The 26,414-nt window shown below is 24.9% G+C and overlaps 1 protein-coding gene across 1 annotated transcript in view; it reads left to right on the forward strand.

Annotated features, from left to right (window-relative positions):
* LOC129606860 (nuclear transcription factor Y subunit gamma) overlaps positions 1 to 26,152 on the forward strand; it is a 105,786-nt gene extending 79,634 nt beyond the window's left edge. Inside the window, exons 4-6 of the mRNA XM_055517465.1 lie at positions 23,269 to 24,353; positions 24,420 to 24,634; positions 24,694 to 26,152. Coding sequence (XP_055373440.1) covers positions 23,439 to 24,353; positions 24,420 to 24,634; positions 24,694 to 26,065 — 2,502 coding nt within the window. The 5' untranslated portion in view covers positions 23,269 to 23,438 and the 3' untranslated portion in view covers positions 26,066 to 26,152. The remainder of the gene's footprint in view (positions 1 to 23,268; positions 24,354 to 24,419; positions 24,635 to 24,693) is intronic.
* Positions 26,153 to 26,414: the final 262 nt, after the last annotated feature.

A 26,414-nucleotide genomic window follows, 5' to 3' on the forward strand; every position in this document is an offset into this window, starting at 1 on the left:
TTTGAAATTTTGAAATTTTTAAAGAATTTTTAAAACAATATTTAATTTTAAATCAGTAAATATTCTAATTTCCCAAAAAAAACTAGGGGTTTATTAGGTAAACCTGCACATGCGTTTGTGCTTTGTGATTTACATATGCCGAGGTGAAATGTAATTTATTGAAATTTTTATATTATACCTAAAATAGAAGATTCAAATAGCTAGTCGGCAATACGCCAAATTGAATGAAGGTCAAAAGGAATTTTTTAAAAATTTTGCTCTTATGTTTAGACTTTAATTGATTTTGAAAGCCTTAATAGTTTAAACAAGATGTAAATACAAGTATGTTTTTCAAAATTTTACAAAATTTTGTTGAAATTTTGATGATTTTTTACCTCTGATCTCAATATTTTGGCAAGTTCTATTATGCTTCATCATGACGTCACATAATGCTTTTCACCCTAAAAAGAAAAAAAAAACCGAAATGTCGAATTAGTAAAATGTAGCGCTTCAAAATTGAACTTATACCTAATTGCAGTGAAGCGTACTTTATAGGCAGTAAAGCTTTTGAGTTATATGTACTCGTGTTGAGCTCATGGCTCAATTAAAATAAAATTAAAAATATTTCATGAATTTTAATTATTTTATAGCATGCATTTAATGGCCTAATTAAACTATAATATACCAAATTTATAATTACACAAAATCCAAATTTTATGAATAAATTTACAAAAATTTCAAGTTTCATGCTTACAAAATTTATTCCAATAAATTCATATATATGCTCATTTTTATAATAAGTAAGGTATTTGTACGGATAACAAGAGAAAAATTATTGAATTCAAAGCGTATTTTATGGAACAATTAAATTATTCATTGACTCTTTTCATTTTTGTCTTAAACGCGTTTTATAACTCACGTAAGCCCAAAAAAAACGCGATTTTTTCAAACACTTGTCATGTACATACTATGTATGTATGGCTGTGTGTTGTGTTTTTGCCGTTTCTTTAAAACTATAATATCGCGTTCAGAAACAAATTATAAATATAATGCAAAATTAATTAATTATTTTTCATAAATAGTGCAATATAGAGAGAGAAAGAGAAAATTCCACATAAAACACAAATCTTTTTGAAAAAAATGAAAATGAACGATAGAAGAAGCGACAAAGCAGAAGATTAAGCAGAAAAAAAATATTTTACCAGTTTTTTTCTATTTCATTCAACCAAACAAGCAAACAAACAAACAAACAAGCAAATAATCAAAGAAGAAGAAGAAAAGCTCTTTAAATAGAAGAGGACATAAATCAGTTTTTCTTTCTTTCTGGTTTCTTCTATAATATTAAAACCGAACCGAACGTACTCCTTTAACATCAACACTAACATCACCTTCATCATCATCATAATTCTTTATTTTTTCTTTTCTTTCTCTGTTTTTCACCTTTTTCCTTATATTTTCTTTTTTCTGATTTTTAATGCACAGGTACATGAAACTCATCATGTACACTTTCTCTTTCACATGCATTCATATTTTTTGTTTTTTTCGAAATGAAAAATGCTGTTATTTTATAGCTGTATTTATGAATGCATATTGTTTGTTGAACTGTTATGTTGAACTTTTATGTTTCTTTCTTTCTTTTTTTGTTTTTTGAATTTTTTTTTTCTTTAAATTTGACGCCTGCATATAATGCAAAGTTCTTTTTTTTTTAAAAACAAATTTTTGTATAGTTTTTTTTTTTATTTTGTAAGGTTCAGTACAAAATATCGAAGTTACTTTCGTTGAAAGAATAAAGCAAATTTGATTTTGAAATTCACTAAAGTAAATTGAATTTTCCTCTATTACAATATTTGTTTACCAGATGTCGTTATGTTTCTGGATGTGTCAAAAATTTTTATTGAAATTTTATTAAATTTTGATGACGTTTCAAATCACCCATTTGATCACCCAATTCTTCTCTTGTATTTATATTTCGATTTCTGTCAATTTTTGTATGTAACTGCAATTACGAAGCTCATATATTTAATCAAAAAAGTCATCTATTTTCTATTATAACAGACTACGGAAAATTGTCGGAAGCGATACATTAATACGAGACGTAATTTGACTTATTCGCAATATATATATTATATTTGTGTATGATGTGTTGTCTGGAAGAATTATGTGCACTGATATTTTGTTTCTATCTTTCAGAAACTTAACTGATTTCTTTTTCCTTAAAATAAGTATTTTCTGTGTTATTACATTGGTTTTAATCTTGCAGGAAAGGCAATATTCTGTATTGTTAAAAACAAAGTTTTTTAACTCGTATACAAATCAAAACCAATGCATTTTCTAGCAAAAACTAAGATTTTTCTCACAAATTTTAATTATTTGACGTAGCTTTTTGTCGTTTGACGTTAATTTTCCTGTAAACTGAAGCTAATTTAACCAAAACTAACAAAAAGGATCCGTCTTCTAAATAATCTTCTGTTTATAAAACGTTTAAGAGCCTTTAATCGATTGAAAATAAAAAAAAACAAAAAAATAAAACAAATTTCATCTTAGACACTATTGTTTACAAACCCAAAGGGTGAATATTTAATCATTCAGAAATTTTTTCTTTAATATGTCAACAATATTTTTACATGCAAATAAAAAGAAAACCAAAAATAAGAAAAAAATACAAAAAAAGTGAATGAGTTTGAAAGAAAAATTGTAAGCATAACTTTTCATTTTTCTTGCAGAACTGTAGAATTTAGGACTTGTGAAACATAATATTGATTTATGCTTCTACATGCATGTATAAGCATACCTCCATCCATTCATATATACATACATTAAGGTACATATAGTAAAATGAAAAGTACACTGTAACGAAAATGAAAGTTAATAAACTATTTATTGAAGGTTACATTTGGATTTTTTGTTGATACAACAATAAAACTATGCACTACATTACAAGTAGGGTTCAATCACTTTGGTTATATAAAAAATGGCCGACGCAGGCATTTTAAATTTACAACAATATGAAAATTAGGTGGTTAGAAACTCTTAAGTATGTATGTACAACAATGTTGCTAATATGATTTTTCGGAAGTACTGACAGAGTAATGGAATTTATGTGAAAAAATTCTGTGATAGCAATATTTGTGAAGTTATCAGTGGTCTTCTTTCTGACCTAACGACAAGAGTTGGAATATATAAATTATTTTTACTATTTCAAACCAGAAAAGGATCATTTGAAAATATAATCACGTTAAATTTAATAAGACCCAACTATAGAAAGAAATAAGTTTTACTCCATAAGAATTAAGACTTTATAAGAATAATTGGATTTTCCTTATATTTTCCTGTTCACATCCGCTGTGTATTCACACGAATCTGAGAAATTTGAAAAATAAATAATTGGAATGAATATTAAGAGAACGATCTACTCATCATTCTCAAATATTATACGACTTTTTATAAAAAAAGGAAATATTGAAGACGGAAATTAAAGGTTTAAATAACATTTTAAAATTTCTTAACTTTTATTTTTTTTGTGTTTATTTTTTGTGTTGTGTTTGTGATTTTTAATTTTTAATTCAGAATATTTACACATTACAACTATACGGATTTCTTTTCAATGAAATTTCTTCATAATTTAAAATATCCTACATATGTACATATATGTATATAAAATATAATCTGCCTGACGTTATTGTAATTGGATTATGAAGATATGAAAATATAGGTTCCAGATAAACAATTTTCCTTTTGTCAGTTTATTAAATACGACACGGTAAACGAGTATAATTAGAGAATGATAAAAATATTATGATTTATGAAAAACTACTTATAATTTATTAAATGTGTTAGTTACTACTTACATATACGACAAAGTTTGCGACTCTCCGTATATGTAATATACGGACAATGTATCACAAAATATGTAATGTAATATACATATGTAATCACAAAACATGATTAGATCAGCAATCAGCTGATTTTTATTTGGTTATGTTACACGTAATTGTCGCAACAAATTTTTAAATATTGACGTAAAGACTCACGACACATAAATGAAATGACATCTATCATTTTAATGAACACAAAATTCACTGTATTACAAAAGAAATCAGAAATTTTCTAGATTTCTTTTGTAATACTAAGATTTTTTGCTCAAAATCTTCATTTTAATAACAAATATACAAAGAATTAAACGAATGAATTAATGAGTGAATGTATGAATGATCAGTTCTCTTTTTTAAATATCGCTGCATAACATATCATATCTGGGATATCCAATTACAAAAAATTATAATGTATGGTAACTTTTAAAACATACAAAAAAATTATAAATTTATTCCATTCATTTTTTTATATTTTATGAGCCGATAATATTGTGAATTGGTTTCAGAGCAGAAAGTAAATACAAATACAAGCAAACATGTGTATTGTATAAATGAATGTTGCTGATTTAAGTGTGTGTATATAAAATAATAATACATTTTATATAAAAAGATAGCACCGCAATATTAAAACTAATATCCGAGACCATTCAGGATGTATGTATGTATATACAACGGATTATTGATATAAAACCGAAGAAAAAAAATATAAGAAAAAATATAAGAAAGGTAATTGTACGATTCTTCCGGAAAAATTCTGAAAAAAAAAGAAATAATTTTTTAAAACTCGTGTACAAATTATTTTATGCTTATAAAAGCATGTGAATATACCTACATTAAGCCCCGCATATTTTACATTTTATATGAGTGTGTATATAAATTGAATTTTAGAATTAAATTACATAAAAATAAAAAAATTAAATAACAAAGATTCTCTTTTTGGCACGTGTTCCTGACATTATGAACGTTGTGTTATGCAATAATAATTAAATACATATTTACAAACATACATACATTATTTATGTATTTAGTAAGGAAGTGAATATGATACAATTTTGACGTTTTGCATTCTCTCGGTATTTTAGAATTTTTATTATTTACATTTACAATTGAATGCAGTTTGAAAGTGTAAACAAAACATTTACTTTTTTTTTTGTTATGTTTTTGTTTAAAAAAATGAATTTCGTAATTGCAGTTACTTGCCAGATAAAGTGACAGATAAATTATCATCTTGTCATTAAAATATATAGAAATATCAGCTCAATAGTTAAATGTATTATATTCATTGCAACACGTTAGTTGTGCGACATTAATAGTTGATTGACATTTTACGAAACGATTACGAAAATTCTATAACTCAAGAGTAGCGTTGATCATAATCGGCTTTAATGTTAATTTGCAATTTAAATTTTTCTAAAATTTCTTTCTCTCGGTAAGCGGCGAGCTTTAGCAACTACATGTGTATGGATCAGTATAAGTTTTCCATTGCCGAAAGAAACAAGTAATGGAACAATTCGAATATTTTTTCTAATTAAAATGTAAACAATTTTATTTTTACAAATGATTGTATTTTATTTTTGAAATTATTTTTTTTTGCATTTTGCAAATTGAATCTAATGTAAGACATGTGTATGCAAAAGCTGATTTTAAAAGTGTTTATTTTTTAAAGTGCAAAAACAAAATTGGAAAAAAATTATAATTTGCGTTCGCACTAATTTTAAAATAATTTTAATTTGTATAGCTTCTAAATGTTGTCAAGCAGATGTTAGTTGTTGTTTTAAATTTTTTGTTATTTACTTAAGTAAAATTTCATTTTTAAAAGTGCTGTCAAAGAAAGGAAGTCATCGAATGCAAATGACATAAATTGTATAACAATTTTCATATTTTAGTCCATTTAAATGTCTTTCTGAATTTTCTTTCTTTTCGTATAACCAAACAATTTCCTACATTGTAAGAAATAAATGTTTATCTTCCACAAAAAATTTAATATGCTTTATTTATACATTAATCAATATTATTCAATGTTTAATTAAAGCTATTTATAAAAACCAAACAAATTGTCTATATCGAATGTCAAATAATTTATGTGTTTTTATACAAATACGGAAAACGATTTGTAAATTTCTTGAATATTTACTATTTTTCTTTATAATGAAAAATCAATAATAATGGGCCCCTCTCTAGTTCTTTTTTCAAAGAGAGAATTCAAAAGAAAACCAATAGGATACAAAAAAAAAAACCAACAGATTTTCTAAGTTTTTGAAAATTCCTTCAACAAGCATTAAAACCGGAACATATGTTAGAAAATACTAAATCATCGTAAAGGTTGATGAAATTTTAATGCACTTGTTTTTTTTTGCAATTTCCACACATATTATTTTTTTTTTAAAATGCATTATCACATATATACGTTTAATATACAAAGTGTGTAACTTGACATTTCCTTGACGCTCTAGAATTTTTAACAACAGTTTTTGGGATTTAATTTCAAACTAAAAAATTTCAGTTGTTTCCAGCATCATAATAGAAAATAAATCTTCTACATTCGAAAAATTTCAATCAAATTTAATCAATTTGACATAAAAACACTTAATGACAATTAATTGCCGTAATAAAATTGTCACTAATTGTCAAATTTATATAATACTTTGAGCAGTAAAACTTGATTATTACGCCCAAATGTTAATTAAATAAATTGTAAATAAACAACAAAAAATATTTGAAAAAAATTTCAATTCTAAGAGAAATACAATTAATAAATGGAAAACCCTGTATTGATATGCAATTTTTGTTTATATAATTTAAAAAGAACATCATTGTAGCAGTCCCATTTGTCTATTCACTTGGGGAAAGCAAAATGAAACACAAAAATATACAAGGAAAATTAAAAAAAATTTCTTCTATTCGCTTGTACAAAAAATAATGTAAAATAGAAAATGTTTGAAAAAAAAATATCATTAGCATTTGATTAGAATGCCATCTATACTTTTAATACTACATATTATATGCTCTAGCTTCCGGGAGGAAAATTCTTTAATTGGTTTTTGTAATTTTATATTTCCATTTTCCCATATACATTAACATAATAGAAGGGCGAGCCAAATGAAAAAAATATTTTTTTTTAGCAAAAGAAAATAAGAAGTTGTTATTTTTTTTCAAATTGTAAATTTTTTTCTAAGTCAATTTTCAAATATTTTAAATAAATAAGTCTTGACCACAGCATTTTTTTGCAAATAAACGTACTAAAATTAAAAAATTACATCACCGCATTTGCATTTATCAGGAATACTGCCAACTATGGTAAAAAATTAGAATTAATACTTGAACAAACAAGATATGCAATTGTCAAAATGCTTGACATGAAGTGATTCTTAACACAATATTGTCAATATTTTGTTGTCATAGTACGTTTGTGTATTCAAATGAATTTTAACAATTGTTAATATTATGGTATTTGTAAAATTATTAGAGACAAAAATTAAAAGCCTGTTTCTCACATAATTCACAAAATTTAAGTACTGCAAACTTCTTACTTATTAAAAATGCTTCTGCAAAAAAAAAAAATAATTAGCATGTAACTAAATATTTTTTGCATTTATATATGTATGTACATATGCACATTTATAAAATTAAAATACAAAAATTTCAGAAAAATATGGAAATTAATAATCCTCTTTAGGGATTATTTAAAATAAAGTGAAAATCAATATAGCCTAGCATTACGAGCAAAAACAAATCCTTAATCATTTTTTTATTTTTGATTTTGTTTTCATTAAAAGAATCTATAGGTACGGACGTACAGTATGTTTGTAAATCAGAGACCATTAAGTTTTTAATTTTATTTTACCTCAAAGGATTAGGAAAATTATTTATGAGTGAATGATTTGACCTTTTAACTTTACTTTTTTGTTTTTGTATTCAATCAAAATCTTGCATTCACAATAGATTTTGATATATATGTATGTATGTACTTAAATTTTGAAGGTTATAATTTTAGTTGTACAATATAATTAAATTTGAATATTTTTTTTTATTAAAATTAGTTAATTTTATATTGGTACGTAGGTGAAATATAAAATATAACTTAAAAATTTAAAATTTTTGTAGTTTGAAATGCTCTGTTGCTGTAGAAGGAGTACCTATTAACTGTATTTAAATTCAGTTATGATATTGTAGTGAATATAATTTGACTGTATGTATAGGACTAAAAAAAATTATATTTCACATGTAAAATTATTATCAGGAAAAAGAAATGTTCCCAGTTTATAAAATCAATTAACAATTAGTAAATGTTTTAAAAAGTATTCACAATTAATTATAGGTAAAATAAGAGAAAATACTTTTTATATGCAATACGCTCTATAAATTAAATCTTTGTTTGTGAAAATAAAGTAGCATAAGAGGATGGCACTTACAAAAAATTATTATTCTTCTACTCATTTAGGTCTTACTGCTCCTGCTGCAAAAAGTGCTCCTGTTTTCAAAGAAGAGACTAATATTTTCTAAAAAGGAAAGAAAGTTACATAAATTAATTTTATTTTCTCACATAAATTTTTTTTTACCTTTATAATAATCCGACAATTGCATACCAACATTTTCATTTTAATGACTTTATAACTTTTAATGCATTTGAACATGATTAGAGTCATAATTGCATCCAAACAAAAAAGGAAAAATTCTCAAATGCAAGAAATGTGAATTATTTCAAAACAAAAATATGGGAGAGTCATCAATGGATTTTGCACCGAAAATCTTTTTTTTTTTGCGATTTAGTATAGTTGATTGTTCAGTACTTCCTTCAGTCGTGAAAATAAAAATATTTCATAATAACTCCACATTCATTCCAAGGCTATTTTGTTAGAAAATAATTTAAAAAAAAAAAATTATTTTTCTTATACTTACTTTTTATCGATTTATAAATTCAAATTCGTGCGTTATTTTCTTATTTACTTTTATATTTCACCACCAAAACCATTTCAAGTCTCTTAAAATGAATAGAAAATAACTATAATCAAAAACTTAGTAATTTCCAAATAAAAACAAAAATTCTTCAGCTTCTAAAGGAGTCTGCCTTGATTTTTGCAATTGTTTTAAACCATCAAAACATAAGCAAGAATAAAGATAATTGAGTTTGATTATTTCTCAGCTTGATGCTTTTTTCTGTTCGATTTTTGAAATAAATTTTTTTTTTTTTGTTATTCTTCTGCTGATTCAATTTAAAACTGGCATTATCTGTATTGCTTCCATTGCAAAGTAATTTTCTTAAAATTTTAATTCGTAATACAAATTGCTAAAAATACTGATTGTACAGTTACTTGAAACGGCGATAACTATGGCGGTTAGGTCTGTGGTAATTTATAAAGCAAAATGTGCTCTACAAACTTTGCCTGATGCTTAAAACAACCCAACAACAAACGTCTTAAGTCTAGGTGGAACATCATACGTCAAGAACTGCATTGTGAAGAGGGAACTTGATAAACAGACAGGTAAAAAGGTTTGACAGACGTATTTAACTTAAAAAGTCATAAATCACACTAAAGTGTAATTCCATAGTCCATAAAGTTAAGAGTAAAGAAATAAAAAAAACAATAAACACAAAACCGGTAAGCGAAAATTGCTTGAATGATTAAACGTGACCAAAAATTGTTATCTAAATACGGTCAACCTTTTTTTGTTTTGTTTATATCGTGATTTTTGTAATTTTTTTTTTTTATTTTTAACTATTTTGCCTCCATTTCGTATACCGAACAAGAAAATCCAGAAATTTCATGAATGAAATTGAGTAAAATTGAAAATTTTAACCAAAAACAGTAAAATTGGTAGTGAATTCATTTTGGATATTATAATGTGAGCAATCAAGTAGTAGATGGTAGATGTTGGATAGTTGAAAAAATTCTCATAGTTTAAAAGCAATCTAAGGCTATCTAAATATACCCAAAAATATCAAATGATTTTTTCTATTAGACTTGAAATAAGCAAAACAATAAAAACTAAAATATTTTTTTTTTAAGAGGCTTGGCTTTTTCTCTTGTTTTCTGTCTTAAGCTAGATGTAGCGCAGGTATTATTGCCTTTTATAGCAGTTGATTTTTGTTTTTTTTTTTACAATATTCTTTTAATAAATTAAGACTTAAGTACAAGAAAGCGTCACTAATTTATTGTAAAACGATTTGTTATGCCATTGTTTTTTTTTATTATTTTTTATTATCTTTTTTATTTAATTTTGTATGTGCAGCTCTCTTACGTACTTATGTCTATGAATTGCGATTATGTTTTGATCTCCAATATAGAAAAATTAAATATTTTTGTTTTTTTTTTGATTTTGATTTTTTTAAGACGTTTTCATTAACCAACTTAATAATGAATGCAAAATTAAGTTTTCCATATTTAAATTTTGGATTTTGAGGGTTTTCACTAAAATTGGGCTTAGAAACGCCACCCGTAAATGTTTGCTTGATGATGATCTAATGGTTATGGTAAGGTGGATGCAAAACATAAGTTCAAATTGAGACGCAGCAGATCTGGCGCGTCTAAAAATAATTTCAATGTTAATTTTAATTAAAATTTAAGTTAAGTTTACAAATATGTGTATTTCATCTCCTTAAGTGTCCAAAATAAACCCTTCCTAAATTTTTTGTAGTAAATTATGAATATTCTTTAAAAAAAACTTAGAACTTGAATATATCTTCTTAAACTTTATTTATTTTATACATTTCCAGATGTTGCTTGCGGCAATAATATTGTTGATCATCTTGAAATATATGCCTATTCATCCCGACTTTCTTCTCTTCGTCTACAGTTAGGTTGTTATTATCTTAATTTCTTATTAAGTTAGAATACTTTTTATATTACTTTTGACTCAGAATTCAATTCATATTGTTCTCAGACAATTACATATATTTATGAGCATTTGAACATTTTGCAAATTTTTTTTTGGATACAAACCATATATTGCACTTCTGTAGAGCACTGATTTGAAACATAGATCGAACACTCAGTTGTGGTAATCTCAGTACTGGTTTAAAACTTTACAATACAGCTAGCGTTCCTCTATAGTTTAATGTTTTTATTTACACTACGATTATTTCCAAGCACCAATAACCAATTACATACTTCAGTGTTATATATTTGCAACATTTTCCCATAATTAATATAAAATGTATACTTTCAAAAATTTTAATTTTTTTAGTTTTCCTTTTTTGCATTTGTCATACGAGTATTCAAGTAAAATTTTTATCACGTTGCAAATCTGAAAAATGCATCTGATTAAATATACTATAAATGAGACCATATTGACATTATATAAGATTTTAGCACTCCTATTAATTTTATTTACCTTTCTAATAACCCCCATTTAAAAAATTTTGGAACTTGTATTATGTACATTGATCCATTCACTAATAATACAATCAAAAATATAATTTCCAATTAAAATTGAATTCAAAATGCATTAAAGATTTTTTGTAGAAGAAAGAGAAATAAATATTTGCAATTAAAGTTACAATAGTCTATACCAATAAAGAATTAAAGAAATTTATTATAACTACAAATTACAATCAAATTAATTTTGTTGAAATCGAATCGAATAATCAATAAGCTCTGATTGTTTCTCCAAAAATAATATACCTTTATTGATTTTATTCAAAAAACTGTCACAATACATACTTATTTTTTTCTCTCTAAAATCTTTATATCAAAACAAAAAATATTTTAATTATTGTGAATGCATTCATTAAATTCATTGTACGTGTAGGTTAAATGTCACACGCTTCCATCTACATTTAGAAAATCACCGCAAACTATTAGATCACAATTTTGAAAAAAAAAAAAATTGAAATTAAAATTGGAAAGGTATAAAAATTTAAAAAACCACATCTTTACGCAATGATGACATACGAATATTATACGTATGTAGGTATAAGTGTAGATAATTTCAAATAATTTAAAAATGGAGGAAAAAAAATTATCGAAACTTTTTGGAAAAAAAAAGGAAAAAGAGAGTGTAATAAGCCTTTAGGCCACCAATAATAATGGAATGATTGATGATATTTGATTTTTTTTTTTTTTTTAGAAAACTTTCTTTAATCATTGAAAACCAACAATACAAAGGTACATAATATATAAGAAAAATTGTAAGACCCAAAAAATTATAGAAAATTGACTCCACATCTAATCACTTTCAGTCGGCATATCGTATTTTTTTTTTATTTTTATTTTTTAATTTTTATATAATGAACGAAATCAGCGGTTTAATTATAGATGAAAATAATAGAGGAAGAAAAAAAATTCAACAAAAATTAATTTTTGCGCTCACCTCATCGCATATTAAATGGGAATCAATTATTTTTCATTTTTTTATTTTCAAGTCAATTGTACCAGTATCATCGCACACATAATTTAAGAATCGAACATTTATAAATTAAAAATATGAACTAGGTCATACCTTTCCATTTTTATTGTACTCGTATTGTATACAGGTGATAATTCCGGTTTGTTAATTGCTTTGCATATAATTTATTACCTTTCCTTCATAATATCTACATATGTATGTATATAAAGGAAAGAATGGTGGTGGTGAAAAAGGATATATGCAGTAAAAAGGAAATTAATAATAATTAAGAGTTTGTAAGAAATGCGGAGTCAATTTTTTATTGTTTTAATCGAATTTCCCAAAAATATCCCTATTGAGAAAAATCTGTTATACATATATATATATGTGTGATATATCGCCTTTATTTTCATAATATGTACATACATATATTATGTACTCGTACATTCAACTCCCAATCCATCGCGAATAGCTGTTGGGTGGGTAGGAGAGTAATGCCTCGTTACTTCTGTTAGATTTCCTTAAAAAACTACAATTTATAATATACTTACGCATAAAAAGTTTATTATTCGCCACTTTTCCTATCTTTACTGATCTTATTTAAATTTAAGATGATTTCCAAAATTAAATAGCTATTTGTACAATTAAACTTTGACGGAACTATTGAAGCACTTCAAAAAAAAAAAACATTCACAATAATTACTTCAAATTCAAAAATTCATTTACACCTTCCTCATAATATGATCGCTGCAAGTCAAAAACAAAATTCAAAAAACAAACAAGAAAAATATGTACTACAAAACTCGAAATTTAATTCACAATCTCACGTTATATAATAAACTACAATAATTATTAAAAATCACAAAATAATTAGAAATTTTATTTTGAAAGTTTTTAAAATATCAAAATTTTTTCATAAAACTTTTAATATGATTTTAAGGTGATTTTTTTTAATAAACGGAAATATGTTATTAACCTGTCAATATCTCTAATATTTTGAAAATTTTATGTAAAATAAATTCACAAAATTATAATTCAAATTACAATAAATAGGATATGCATACATAATATACAATTTTAAATACAACAATAAAAATAAAATCGATCTCAATTATTTTGCAATAAAAGTCATTTTGAAAGAAAAGAAACTCGTGAGAGTTACAAGAGAAAAACACATTTTAAAACTTCATTTTTTTTCCCCTCTCATTTCATTTTTTTGTTCCCATCAATTAACAGTTTCCGTACAAAGTTCAACATGTTTTTTTTTTTTTGTTCGTTTAAAATAATTTTATTTGCTATTTGAATATTTGCGACAGCAGCACTATGAATATTATTATTTTTATTTTAACATTTTTTAACTTGTAACAATTAAATAATTAAATAACAGAAAAATAAATAAAAAAAGACTGAATTTGTTGTAACCATTTTTTGGAAATGATGTTTATTGTTATTTTTTTTTCATTTTATTTCTATAATATTTATATTGTTAAGGTAGTTTGTGTATTTAAAGTATTATAAAGCAATAAATACTACCCACTTTATTAAAAATTTTTAATTACGTTCAAAATAAATCCGCAGTGTTAAACCAAAAATTTATTTTAATAAGTTTAAGCTCAAATTCTGGATCTAAATATATGAACATATGTAAATGGTTTTCTAAAAATGGAATAGCAATTAAAAAAATTAAATATGGCAAACAATAATTAAATTTTTACTTTACGTTATTAATTGTTTTTAATAATTTAAAAACATGTAAATAAAAATTGTGAATTAATTTATTTATATTTTAGCCAAAACAAACTACATCATCCAATTTTATTAATATTTCAAATTGATAATCTACTTCTTTTAGAACTTCTATTGGTATTTTCCTCTACACCTATAGTGTACAGTCTGGTGAATACTGGTTGCCGTTGAGTGATAAATTGGAGTTTTAAAATTACAGTCGACTAATTTTTTTTTTCCAGAAGCAGATTCAAATTTTCTTTAATGATTTAAAGAAATTATAATATTTATTGGACCCTATAACTTTATATTGTATAATTATTTGATTACTATAAATTTAAACACGAAAAAATTAGAAATAAATTTTAAAACTCATTATTTAAAATTTTAATGTAATTTACAGCCTAATGTCAAATTTTAGTAAATGTACAAATAATTTAATTTTTGTACTAAAATTTAGAATTTTTATAAATAAATATTTTTATGTAAAATTATACAATCAAAAGCAAATCAACTTTTTCAACAAAATTATGAATAAAATCAAATCAATCTCCTTAATATTATGTAACTTTTAAAATGAGTTTGAAAAATCAATCATAGACAACAAAAAATTTGCCATACACTACTATTCCATTTTAACAATAGCAATTATTATGTATTACGATATTTATTTTTAAATATTTTGAAATATTTTTTAAGTATTTTTTTCCTTTGTTTTTATGATATTCGTCTTTCTTCTAATCCCAATTTGACACGATCGCACACAATGTACAAAATACATAAAAATCTCATTCAATCATCTCTTATGGCACAAAACAATTTGATTAGGCTTTGATTGCATAATTAGTTTTATAGTATTTTATTTTTGTTTTGCTTACTTTTTTGTTTCCTATAATAGAAATAATTTATCAAAATCTTAATTTTAACAGTCTTCCTTATATACTGAGATTAACCAATACACACCACACCGTACACATGAATACAATTTTTAAATTAAGCATTCGACATTGCTAATCCAATCAACATTAGAAATTTTTATTTTTTATTGTTTTGCTCTTATAACTCCATCTCTTTGTGAATTTATGAACGAACCCAGGTGATCAAATCAAGCTGTGAATGAATTTTTAAGTCTTTTCTGTTTTTTTTTTGTCTCCTAGTTCTTTCTAACTGTTTTTTTTTGCTGTTTTGTTTTAGTTGTTTGTATGTCTCCGCTGTATTTTTAAAGGTAACTTTTAAAACTGAATGCTAAATGTAAATTTACACAATAATGTTTTTTTTTTTTTCAGAGACGAACAGTCGTCTTTGTCTTGATTTACACGTTTTGTTTCTTTCCTTTTGTGTGTATAAGACCGGTAAATTAATTGGTAAATAAGAAAATATTATGTGCAGATGTTTGTAATATTTTTTAAAGCCAGAATATGTTACAGGTAGGTGTGACATTAATAATACAGTGTACACAAAAGTTTAAATATTATTATAGCGAACTTATTAAATTCGATAAGATGTTTGCAATTTTTATAATGTGAGAAGGCGTTTTTTTCTTCTCTTGTTATTCTTATTCGTTTTATCCATAAGCCTTCCAAATTTTTTTCGGAGAACAAAAAATTACTTCATTAACTTTATTTTCGAAATTTTTCAAGTCGTTCTCATTTTTTCTTTTCTTTGATTTAATCTTGTTTCATTCAAATTCCCAAGCATTTATTACTTTTGAACAGAATAAATCAAAACTTCATAATAATTATATATGTATGTATGTATGTATATGAAAAATAAATATTAACATGCATATTTAATATATAAAAAAAAACTTAAGTCATTTACATAATTTTGAATATTATGACAATATATTGTGAATTTTTCGGATTTTGTTGTATATAATTAAGAAAATTGATAATAATTATTCAAACTACATACATACTAATCATATGTATATATGAATACTTTCTGCTATTAAATAAATCATAGAAAACAAAAACAAAACTAAAACAAGATAATGACATTGTCATTTTGATTATGATCATCTCTACGTTATTATTGTGAATAAATTAGAATATAGAAAGTAAAGAAATTTTTACACAAAATTTTCTATATTCAAAATATATTCTATATTTTTTTGTAAAATTGATGTTATAAATATGTATAATTAATTTTTTAAAACAGTTTGTACATTAATATATGTATGTAGGTATATGAAATTAATTAGGTGATTCGCGTTAATGAACAGTTTAGATTGATTAAAGTATAAAAATTAAATTACATAAATTATAAGAATTACATATGTCAATTAATTATTTGCAATTATTAACATGCTGCAAACAATATGAAATGGGGCTATAAAAAGGCCTTTCAACTACGATTGATAAAACAGAACTGTTTTGATCTATGATTTGGTAAAAATTTAATTAATATTACATCTCGAACTTGATTTATTAATTGATTCAAAATTCGAATATGTTAGTCCGAATCAGTAAAATGCATTCCATAAATACCAGGAAGGGGAACTTGGTACACACTAATTGTAAAAATATACAGCACTATAGAAATTCTACTTCAATGCATTTATAGCAATCGAAAACTTCTTAATGTCCTACAACTGAAAAGAGAGTTAATGAACGATATGTTGAGCAATTAATCGTAGGTTAATTTAAGTTTGACGTATTGTTGCTTGATTTATTTCACGAACGACAACACCTAAATGACCTACATTACCCACTAATGGAAACAGGCAAAATCTTTCCTGTAATAATTTTAAAAGATTAAAACAACTTAAAAAAAAAAATTTTAAATTAATTTCAGAATCTTATTAAATAAGCGAAAGAGTGAAATTGATTTAAAATTTTTTTTGTTTGTATATTTTAACATTTAAGCTAAATTGCAATTATTGTCGGAAATAATCCCTTTTCTTATATACTTTTTCCTATATTATGTACTTTAAATCGCTCTTAATTTTTTCAATATTTATTTTTAATATTTTATTTAATTTATAATAATTATTTTCGCTTATGATTTCACTTGAATACAAAATATAAATAGCTACTCACTCTCTCTCTCTCTGTATAAATGCACTCATAAGTTTATGTGTAGTTAAACGGAAACATTTAAAGAGAACAACAGAAAATTAACGCTGTTAAACAATTGAAATTAAAAAGCTTAAATAATAACAATGAACGATTTTAAACTGCTATTTAAAAATTATTTTTTTTATTATCATTAATATTTTTTTGAAGTCAATGACATTTTCATTGCAGAGTGAACTGAATGTAAACTTAAAAAAACAAAAAGAAAAAAAGTAGTAAGGTGGTTATAGCAAATCATAATCATAAAAAGTAACGATTTATTGAAAATGCCAATAATAAAGAAATAATAACAAAACTATAATGAGAAATTAAAAAAAAAAATAAATAAAATTAAAAAATATGTAGTTGAAATCTGCTTTTTTAAATTAATAACCGGTACGGTAAGTCTTTCGTAAATGTCTATGAAATATAATAAGAATGAAGTGACCATTATAATTTAATTAATTATTTACTTAATTATGGCATGTGTGCAGGTTCAAATTATTTCCAATATAGAGCAGGATCGAAGTAACCCTTTAATTTATTTAAGGTTAATTTCTCTCTAAATTCTCTAATTTCTCTTTGTCATAAAATAAATTATGAGAATAAATTAATGTTACAGTTACGTTTCTGCTTTATTCATTGCAGTTTGCCAAAGATATCCAAATTAATCAGGGTATTATCAGGGGTGCCAAAATTTACTGTACATATTTAATTAATAATTTTAAAACTTGTTGTCACTTGTTGTAAATTATATTTTATAAACAAAGATATCTGTTAACTCTATTTATAGTTGCATTTAAGTATAAATTAAATCTTGTTTTTTGAAATTAATAGCAAAAAATATATGTATTTACTTTTATACAGCAATTTTTTTATATATCACAGTCTCATACATAAACTGAAAACAACAACAAAACAAAAACAACAAAAATATCTCCAATAATAACATGATTTCACAGTTATCTATGATTGACTATATATATATATTATAATGTTATGTGTATAGGTGTGTAAAACAAGTTGAAGTTATTTTGTGTTTAAATAACTTGAATGACACTTAACTTACAATTTATGAGTGTAATCCGAAAGAACAAGAAAAAGAAAACTTTAAAGTTGAATTTTAACTTATTTTACAAAATTATGTCACGTTAAAAATAGATAAAATATCTGTAAAAATTGTATAAATTTTTCTAATTTTAATTTTTTTCTTATTATTCATTTATATATGACATAAGCTTACACACATGTTATTATACAAAGTGTAATCATACAAATTGTGTATTGTACATTATTATATATATACGTATGGAAGAAAAGTGTGAAATAAAAATTTAAATGGGCTTTAATTAATAATATAGGGAATTAAAATTAAATGATCTATTATTAAAAATTAAATAACAATTTCTTTGATATTCATTATGCTATTATTGATTCTATTATTATTATGATATTCATAATAATAATAGTATAATGAATATCAAATTGTGTTGTAAATTTTGTTATTAAGGTTGTTTTCTTAAATTTTTAGATTGAAAACATTTTATTGAAGGAGTTTTAGCAATAATAGTAAATTAAATATTAAAAACTATTAAATAATAAGAATATTTTTTCCGAGTCACTATAAAAACCTTTAGTTTCTTAAATAAATAAGACTTTTCATCCCGTAAAAGTATTACCGTGAATTAATATTTTAATTGATATTTGAATATGAATTGACAAGAAGATGGTAATAAGGAATTTGTCACAAAAGAGAAATGTCAACGTCAAAAAATTAAAGATCATATTCCGAAATGTAAAAAAAATAACTTTGTTTTAATATGACAATGTAGTGTCATTATATAATAGTTTTGACAAACTTTGCAAAGAAAATCAGTAAATTTTTTTTTAAAATCAGAAACTATTGTCAATAATGTGAAATATTTTATTGAAATTAGTTTTATTATCTACATAATTTTATTTTTTTTTTTCATATTTTTATAATTTTTTTTTCAATATTCAATTTAATATTCAATTAGCATTACTAATATTCAATTAGGTATTTAAAAAGAAAATTTAAAATTTTTTTTCTCACCATTTTCATCTACGCTCCATTACGATACGAATCATTAAGAGAAAAAAAAAGTATAATTGCACTCACTTTAATTACTAAAAATCTTTGAAAGAAAGAAAAAATAAATATTTACTTTAATATTTTTATGAAAAAATATTGTGCATATGCACAAAAATTCACATTAAGAGAAAAAAATAAAAATTCTCACGATTTCTCTAAAATTAAGCAAAACGTTTTTCAAATTAATATGATTTTCTATAATTGAAAAAAATATTTTTTTTTGTGCACATTAATAAAAGTTAAAACCGCGAACAATAATTTGTATACAAACTAAACACACAAAGTTGTACGCTTGTGTACTTTTGCTTAATTCAAAGAGCAAAAGTACACGAGTACATGAGAGCTTGCAACAAAACAAACACACACAGAAAAAAAAGTTAATGAATTACATAAAATTAATATTCATAAGACCAACTTCAAATAAACTCTATTTATGAATTTCAATTAACTATGTGATGATTTCTGTACTCAGAACATAAATATTTTCTATTGTGAATTTTCAAATACTGTTATAATAGTTTTTTAGTATCAAATGTCAGAAATGCGCATTACAAACAAAATTTTTGAATGAAAAATCGGGAATTTTTATTTATAATTATTTTTCAATTAAAAGGCATTAATTTAATAAAATCTTTAAATAATTTGTTCCTATGTCGTATAACAAATTTTCTATAATTTTTTACTTATTTTCACCATACTTTTTGGTACGTAAGAGAAGTTCCCCATCTTATGGTATATATTTATTTCAAAGGACATTTTTAACTGTAATATTTTTAACAAAAATGGGTTTTTTAAGAAAAAGAGAAATATTGTATAATAAAAAGTGGTTTCTGTATAACACATTAAAAAATATGAATGATTAAAATAAGGTGCACAATAACATCTACAGTAACTTCGAACCACTTAATTTCTCTTGTGATATTTGAATTATTAATCACCTTCAATTAAATAATAATCTCATACTTCTAATGTTATACTCTTCTACAATTTAATTAAATTACGAGTATAACAAATTTTCTAAACTGAAGCACAATTCAAATTACTTATTTAAAACAATTGATTTCCAAAAATATTTATGGTGTACAAAAAATTTTATAAAGTGATGTCTAATTCTGGTTATATAACGGTAAAAAATTGACATTAAATTATACCATTAGATAAACATGTTGCATTCAATATTTACATAATATAGATTTTATAAAATATCAAAATGCACTTGCACATACACACGTTCATGTATATTGAAAAACATTATAGAAATTCTTGTTTTTTTTTTTCTTATTTTTTTTTTCTATTTTAAAGTTGAATTTGCATTTCATCTTCATTTTTGAAAATATAAAAGCTTTTCTATAACCATGTTTTGCACTTTATTTTACTACTCATTTTATTTTTATCTTATATGTACATGGTTATTCCACTTGCCTTCTTAATATAGCATGCACAATAATAATATATTAGCTATAGAATTGTAAACCATAATATTTTATTTGCATACATATGTATATTTGTGTGATAATAAAGTGACCATTAAAAGTCGGTGCATTAAATATTGTTTATATTGAAATTTGTATAACATTTTCTCTCAAGGAATTCCAGAGACGATATTGAATAGAAAAAAAATTTATATAAAATTTTCTCTTACGAAGAAAATCGCTAGATCATACTTTGTTGACGCTATGTCATATTTTTAAAAACGTAATGTCCGTTCTCAAATTTCTTCTTATATAAAATTTCATTTCCGAAAGAGAAACTAGTTTTAAAGATTCTTAAAATTAAGCCTTTACTTCCTAATTTGAATTAAATAAAAATTTGAAATCGAATTCAAGTACAGAGACTTATGGTTATAATTAAATCAGAATCTGAAAAGAATGCTGAAGAAAAGAAAACCGAATTCGTTTTCTTAACTTGAAAACATTGTGAATTGTAGAACGAAATATACTTTTTCCTTCTGCAATCTCTTGGCTTTACTTTGGAATTTATGCAAAATTCGTATTCATTTTTCCAATTCTAGTTTTAATAGTTTGGTCAGTTTAAATTCAATATTTACAAGTCTGGCAATATTAACATGTAAAAGCAATATGTATAAAATACACGAGTATGTAGACATATGTACATATGTAGATTGTTGATAATTTTAAATGTGACTTTAAAAGACAGTTTGGCTGCATTTTTAAAATGCAATGCTAGTTGAATACAAAAATAAAAAAAAAAAAAATTTTACATATAGAGAGAAAGAGATAACAATAATAATAATAATAATAGAAAATGTTGTTATTTTTGCTGATAGCGACGAATAATGAATAATTGAAAATTATTTGAAAAGGAAAAGTGAAATTTTTTATGTTAAAATTATTATTAAGTAAACGCAAAGCATAAAGCTTCTTTTTATGAAAATTATATAATAGGATGCATAAATGGAAAATAACAGTAATGTTTTGATATAATGTAGGTATATAAGTAAGTAGATACATGTATGTATGTAGGTGCTTATATTTTTTAAGACCTCGCATTTACATGAAAAGTATTTTAGAAATAAATTTTGTGTGAATTTTTGTGTGTGTACACTATCTAGTTCTGAGTTGCTCAAATAAAATATCCAATTTTCAAATTTCAGTTTTCTACTAAAAGTATAACTGTTATTCTTGAACTGTTATAAGAATCAGATGGTTTAATACCTACATAAATACTTGTATTTTATATTGACAACAGTCCTGCTTTAAATGTAATGTCATAATCCACATATTGTACATACATACATACATATGTATATAACATATCCAGCCATGTGACTTTCTCATAAAAATAAAGGAAGTGTGTATTCACTCATTACAAATCTTTAGAACAGTTCCAGAATAACTGTAGGAAATACTTGCACTATCAGAAAATAATTCGGGGGAAAAATACAGACACAAAATGCTTCCAGCCCAAATATTTTATTACGCCTTTTCAGTCAGCTCTTTTATTCACTTTCAAATTAAAACATGCACAAACATATTATATTCACTCACTTTCTTCTCACTCGTTGAGTTTTTACTCGTAATAACATAATCTGTCTCTTAATAAGTACATATAATTTTGTAAGCGATTAAGTTCATATTTTTGACATAAGAGCAAAAAAATTTTAATATCTGCTGTTACTTTTAACTTATTTTGCAATTAATTATCAATTTTGTGATTAAACTTGTTATTCACGCTGTAAAAAAATAAGTAATAATTAATTTTTCTATTATTATTATTATTATTCTCCTTTCTCTCATTATATTTTTAATTATCACATCTAGTAAAACTTTATTTATAATAATTTAATGATAAAGTGTTAAAAATTAAACACATAAATTGTGAGTGTGTGTGTATATGAGTGCGTACCATCTGATATCATTTAAATTTTCTAGACATTCAGTAGCCATAATAAAACTAGATTTTATTTATTTTTATGGTTTAGTTGCAAAATGAATTTTGATTCGCCAATTTCATTTGATAGCTTTGAAAATTTTGAAAGTGATTTTGTTATTAAAGTAACAGCAAATTTAGATTTAATTGAAATATTAAAAAGCAGGGTAGTTGCGAGCAAAATTGGATTGTAAACTACCTATGTACGTATACGTACTTCCTTTTCAATTAGTTCTTAAAGTTTAGTAATAAAAAACTCTACTTGAATATACAAAAATATTTTTAAATGAAAATTTCCTGAAATTAAAAACATAAAAATATGATCGAAAAGTTTTCGTCATCAATTTTTCAAAACAAAACAACACACAATTCAAATCAATTTTTTCTTCATTAAGCATTTTTTGATTGTTATTCCAAAATGTTGATGTAGCACATAGAAGGCTATCATACGATATTTGCGTAATTTTGAAAATTCTGCATAATGTAAAAAATTAAAAATGTACGCACCCCTCTTCATTGTACTGAAAAAATTAACTTTTCAGTTTTGAAATTTTATTCAAGCTACACGGTACAAATTTTTGTGCCGAGAAAAACTAAATTTAAAAATATCTTTATTGTGAATTTGCTTAGTTTACCAAGTTCTAAAGAGTCTAACTTCAAAATAACTGAGAAATTGTTATTTTACTTCTAAATGGGTTTGTACCCCAAATAATTGAAAATTTGAAATTTTTTAATAATTATTCCAAATTTTTTTACAAAAATCGAACAACATTTTAATAATTTATTTATTGTTCTTATTCATTTTCAGATCAATCATCAAATATGCACAATACAAATATTTATTCAAATTTTAAATAAGACTAATAAAACATTACAATTATAAAACAACAAAAATTAATTCTTATATTCTAAAACAATAAAAAAATTATTAATAAAATTTTAAAAATACAAACACAAAAAAAAATCTACTCGATTATAATGACAACCGTGATATATAATGGAAGCCCCTCCCGGCATCATAGCCGTATGACAAGTTCACATCATTTACATCATCAAGCACAACAAACAATACCACCACCATCACATTACTCACCGACATCGAATCAACAGCATTCAAATTCGAAACATCCACCGACACCATCATCTGTAATGTCATTTAATTCACATCATCAATCATCATCATTAAATCCAATAATAATGCCGCCAGCATCATATTTATCAACTGGTACACCGATGTCATCATCATCTATTTCACTTTCACAACAACAACATCAACAACAACATTCAGTTTCATCGCATTTACCGCCAACAATGCAAAATCACCCACCTCAATATCAACAACATATACAAGGACATTATCATCATGCAACATTATCAATGTATCCAGTTGGAACTGGCGGACGTCAACATAAACGTAGATCAGCTGTTGAAATGCTTGCCGAAAGTAAACCTTTATATGTTAAATCTGAAACAGTTTTAGATCGTCATCAACATTTAATGTATAGAACTGCTGCAGCTGCAGCTGTACATGGTTCAAATACACTTGGTAGAGAAAGTAATACACCAGGAAATGCAGTCGCTTGTATATTATCACCTGTAAGAACATTAGGTCATCATCATCACCATCATCATCATCATACAAATAATGGTATTAATAGTAGTATAGTATTAGAGAGAGGTACACAGGTTATTTCAAGTTCTCAACGTTCAGCTAATCGTCGTAGTGCTTCATCTAGTTCAGATTTATTACAGACCAAATTACGTAAGCTTTTAAATGCTGATACCAAAGATATTTCAGTTCCTGAATTGCCACGATATAAAGCAAATACTATGGGAATGCCGAAGAAATATGATACATTTAGTAAATACCAATCCGTAAAATATAATCAAGAGGTAAACTAAAAGTGTTTGAATAACTAATATTTTTCAATACTTAATATTTTTCATTGTAATTTTCAGCTGTCAATTCATCCTTCAAATGATCAAACTGATTCTAACGTTATGTTTCCTAGTGCTTTTTTGTCACCACAATCGCTGCCACCAAATCCTGTTTCAGATGATGATATTTATTCATATGGAATTGATGAACCACTTATTTTAACTGAAGACTATCGCGCAATTAGTCCACCCGCTGAATATGCAGCGGTTGATAGTTCGCCAGAAAAGGACCAAAGGTAAATTTTTTTTATTTAGGCATTTGTTTTCAAAATCATTAATTTTATATTTATTTTAGATGTAATTACCAACGATCCTTTTCTCATTCTCATGAAGTTGCCTCAGATGATCCTGATTATTCATCCCCATCCTATAATATTAATAGTCATAAATCATTACCAGACTTACATTCACAAATTAGTCGGCATTCACCACATAGTGAAGTTTTAAGCTGCTGCAGCCGCGGTAATCGTTCAAATAAATCGGGTGGCGGTAGCTCTTTAAATCGTGATTCCGGTGGTTCATCTGGCCACTATACGCATCGAAGTGAACCATGTTGTAAACAACAACGCGATATGAATAAAGTTTATGTTGGAACTGAATATCGACGTGATAGCGGTTCCTCAACACAACATAGTGGAAATTCATATTATGGTTATGCTGTATCTAGTACTCGTTATGATTGTCCCGAATGTCGTTCAAAATATCAAAAAGATTCTGAATGCCTTCTTAATTTTACAACACCTGAAGTACCAGAAGCATTTCAAGACGATTATCCTGGCGAGCAAACAGCTAAAGCGACAGCTCGTTACTATGAGGAAAAATCTAAGAGTCGAAAAAATTATATTCAAAGTGGTAAATTGAATCAATCACATCAACAACAGCAACATCAACAACAGCAACAACAACAGCAACATCATACTCAGCAACAACAACATATTCAAAAACCACCAACCCAACAAGAATTAAAGCATCATAGACATAGCAGTGGTAGTAGTCAACATCATACGCAGAATAGTCCTACAATTCGTACACCAGATGGTAGTATTGGTAGTCTAAATAATGAGCAACCTCAAATTCAATTAAAACCACAAGAATTAAGTCCACCACTTGGTACATTTAAACGTCAAAAATGTTTTCGATTTAAGCAACGAACACGTTATTCAACATCAAATGATCGAAATTCATGTAGAACTGAAAATGCAGCTATTGCTGTATCAAGTGCTGCAGCTACAATGTCAGCATCATGTGAAGATGATCGTAAACCGATCTTACGTTCTAAAAGTGATATTAGCGATCGTTATTGGAATCGTGGTTCACCAATTAGTGATAGTTGTAGTAAATTATCAACATTTGGAATTGATAAACGTGGACGATCTGAAAGTATGTCACAATTAGAGAAATTCTTTGATCGTTTGGGTTTAAATGAAGAAAAATATGAAGAAATTTATAGTCCAAAAAGACGTTTCAGCAGTGATAATGAATCGGATCAATCAAGTACCGTATTCTTTTCAGATGTAAGCACTGTTGATTCAACACGATTACCAGATAGTACAGAAACACAACCACAGACACAACCATATAGACCAACAGAGCCACCATCAATTGTTGAACGTAATGCACGCATTATTAAATGGTTGTGCAATTGTAGAAAGCAAGCGTTAACATAACATTGACTATATAATATAGAAAATAAATTTTAACAAAATTATTTTAATTTTTTTTAAGTTCGTCTTTTTTGTTGTTTTTCGTTTTCGTATAATTACAAAAATATTTTTGAAAAAGTACTTTTGAATTAGTTTTATATGTAACTGAAAATTATAAAAATAAAATAGTTATTATATTAATTATAAAGTCGGACTGATTTCCATTCTAAAATTTCAAGTTTAAAGAATAAATACTTTTAACAATTAAGTTTTTTTTTTTAATTTCATTGCAATATATGTGACATGTAAATAGTGACAAATTTTAATAGCATAATATGTGAAATGTAATTTAACATTTAAAATTTTAATTTTA

This window comes from Condylostylus longicornis, unplaced genomic scaffold (assembly GCF_029603195.1).
Source record: "Condylostylus longicornis isolate FDR11 unplaced genomic scaffold, ASM2960319v2 ptg000022l, whole genome shotgun sequence".
Lineage (NCBI taxonomy): Eukaryota > Metazoa > Arthropoda > Insecta > Diptera > Dolichopodidae > Condylostylus > Condylostylus longicornis.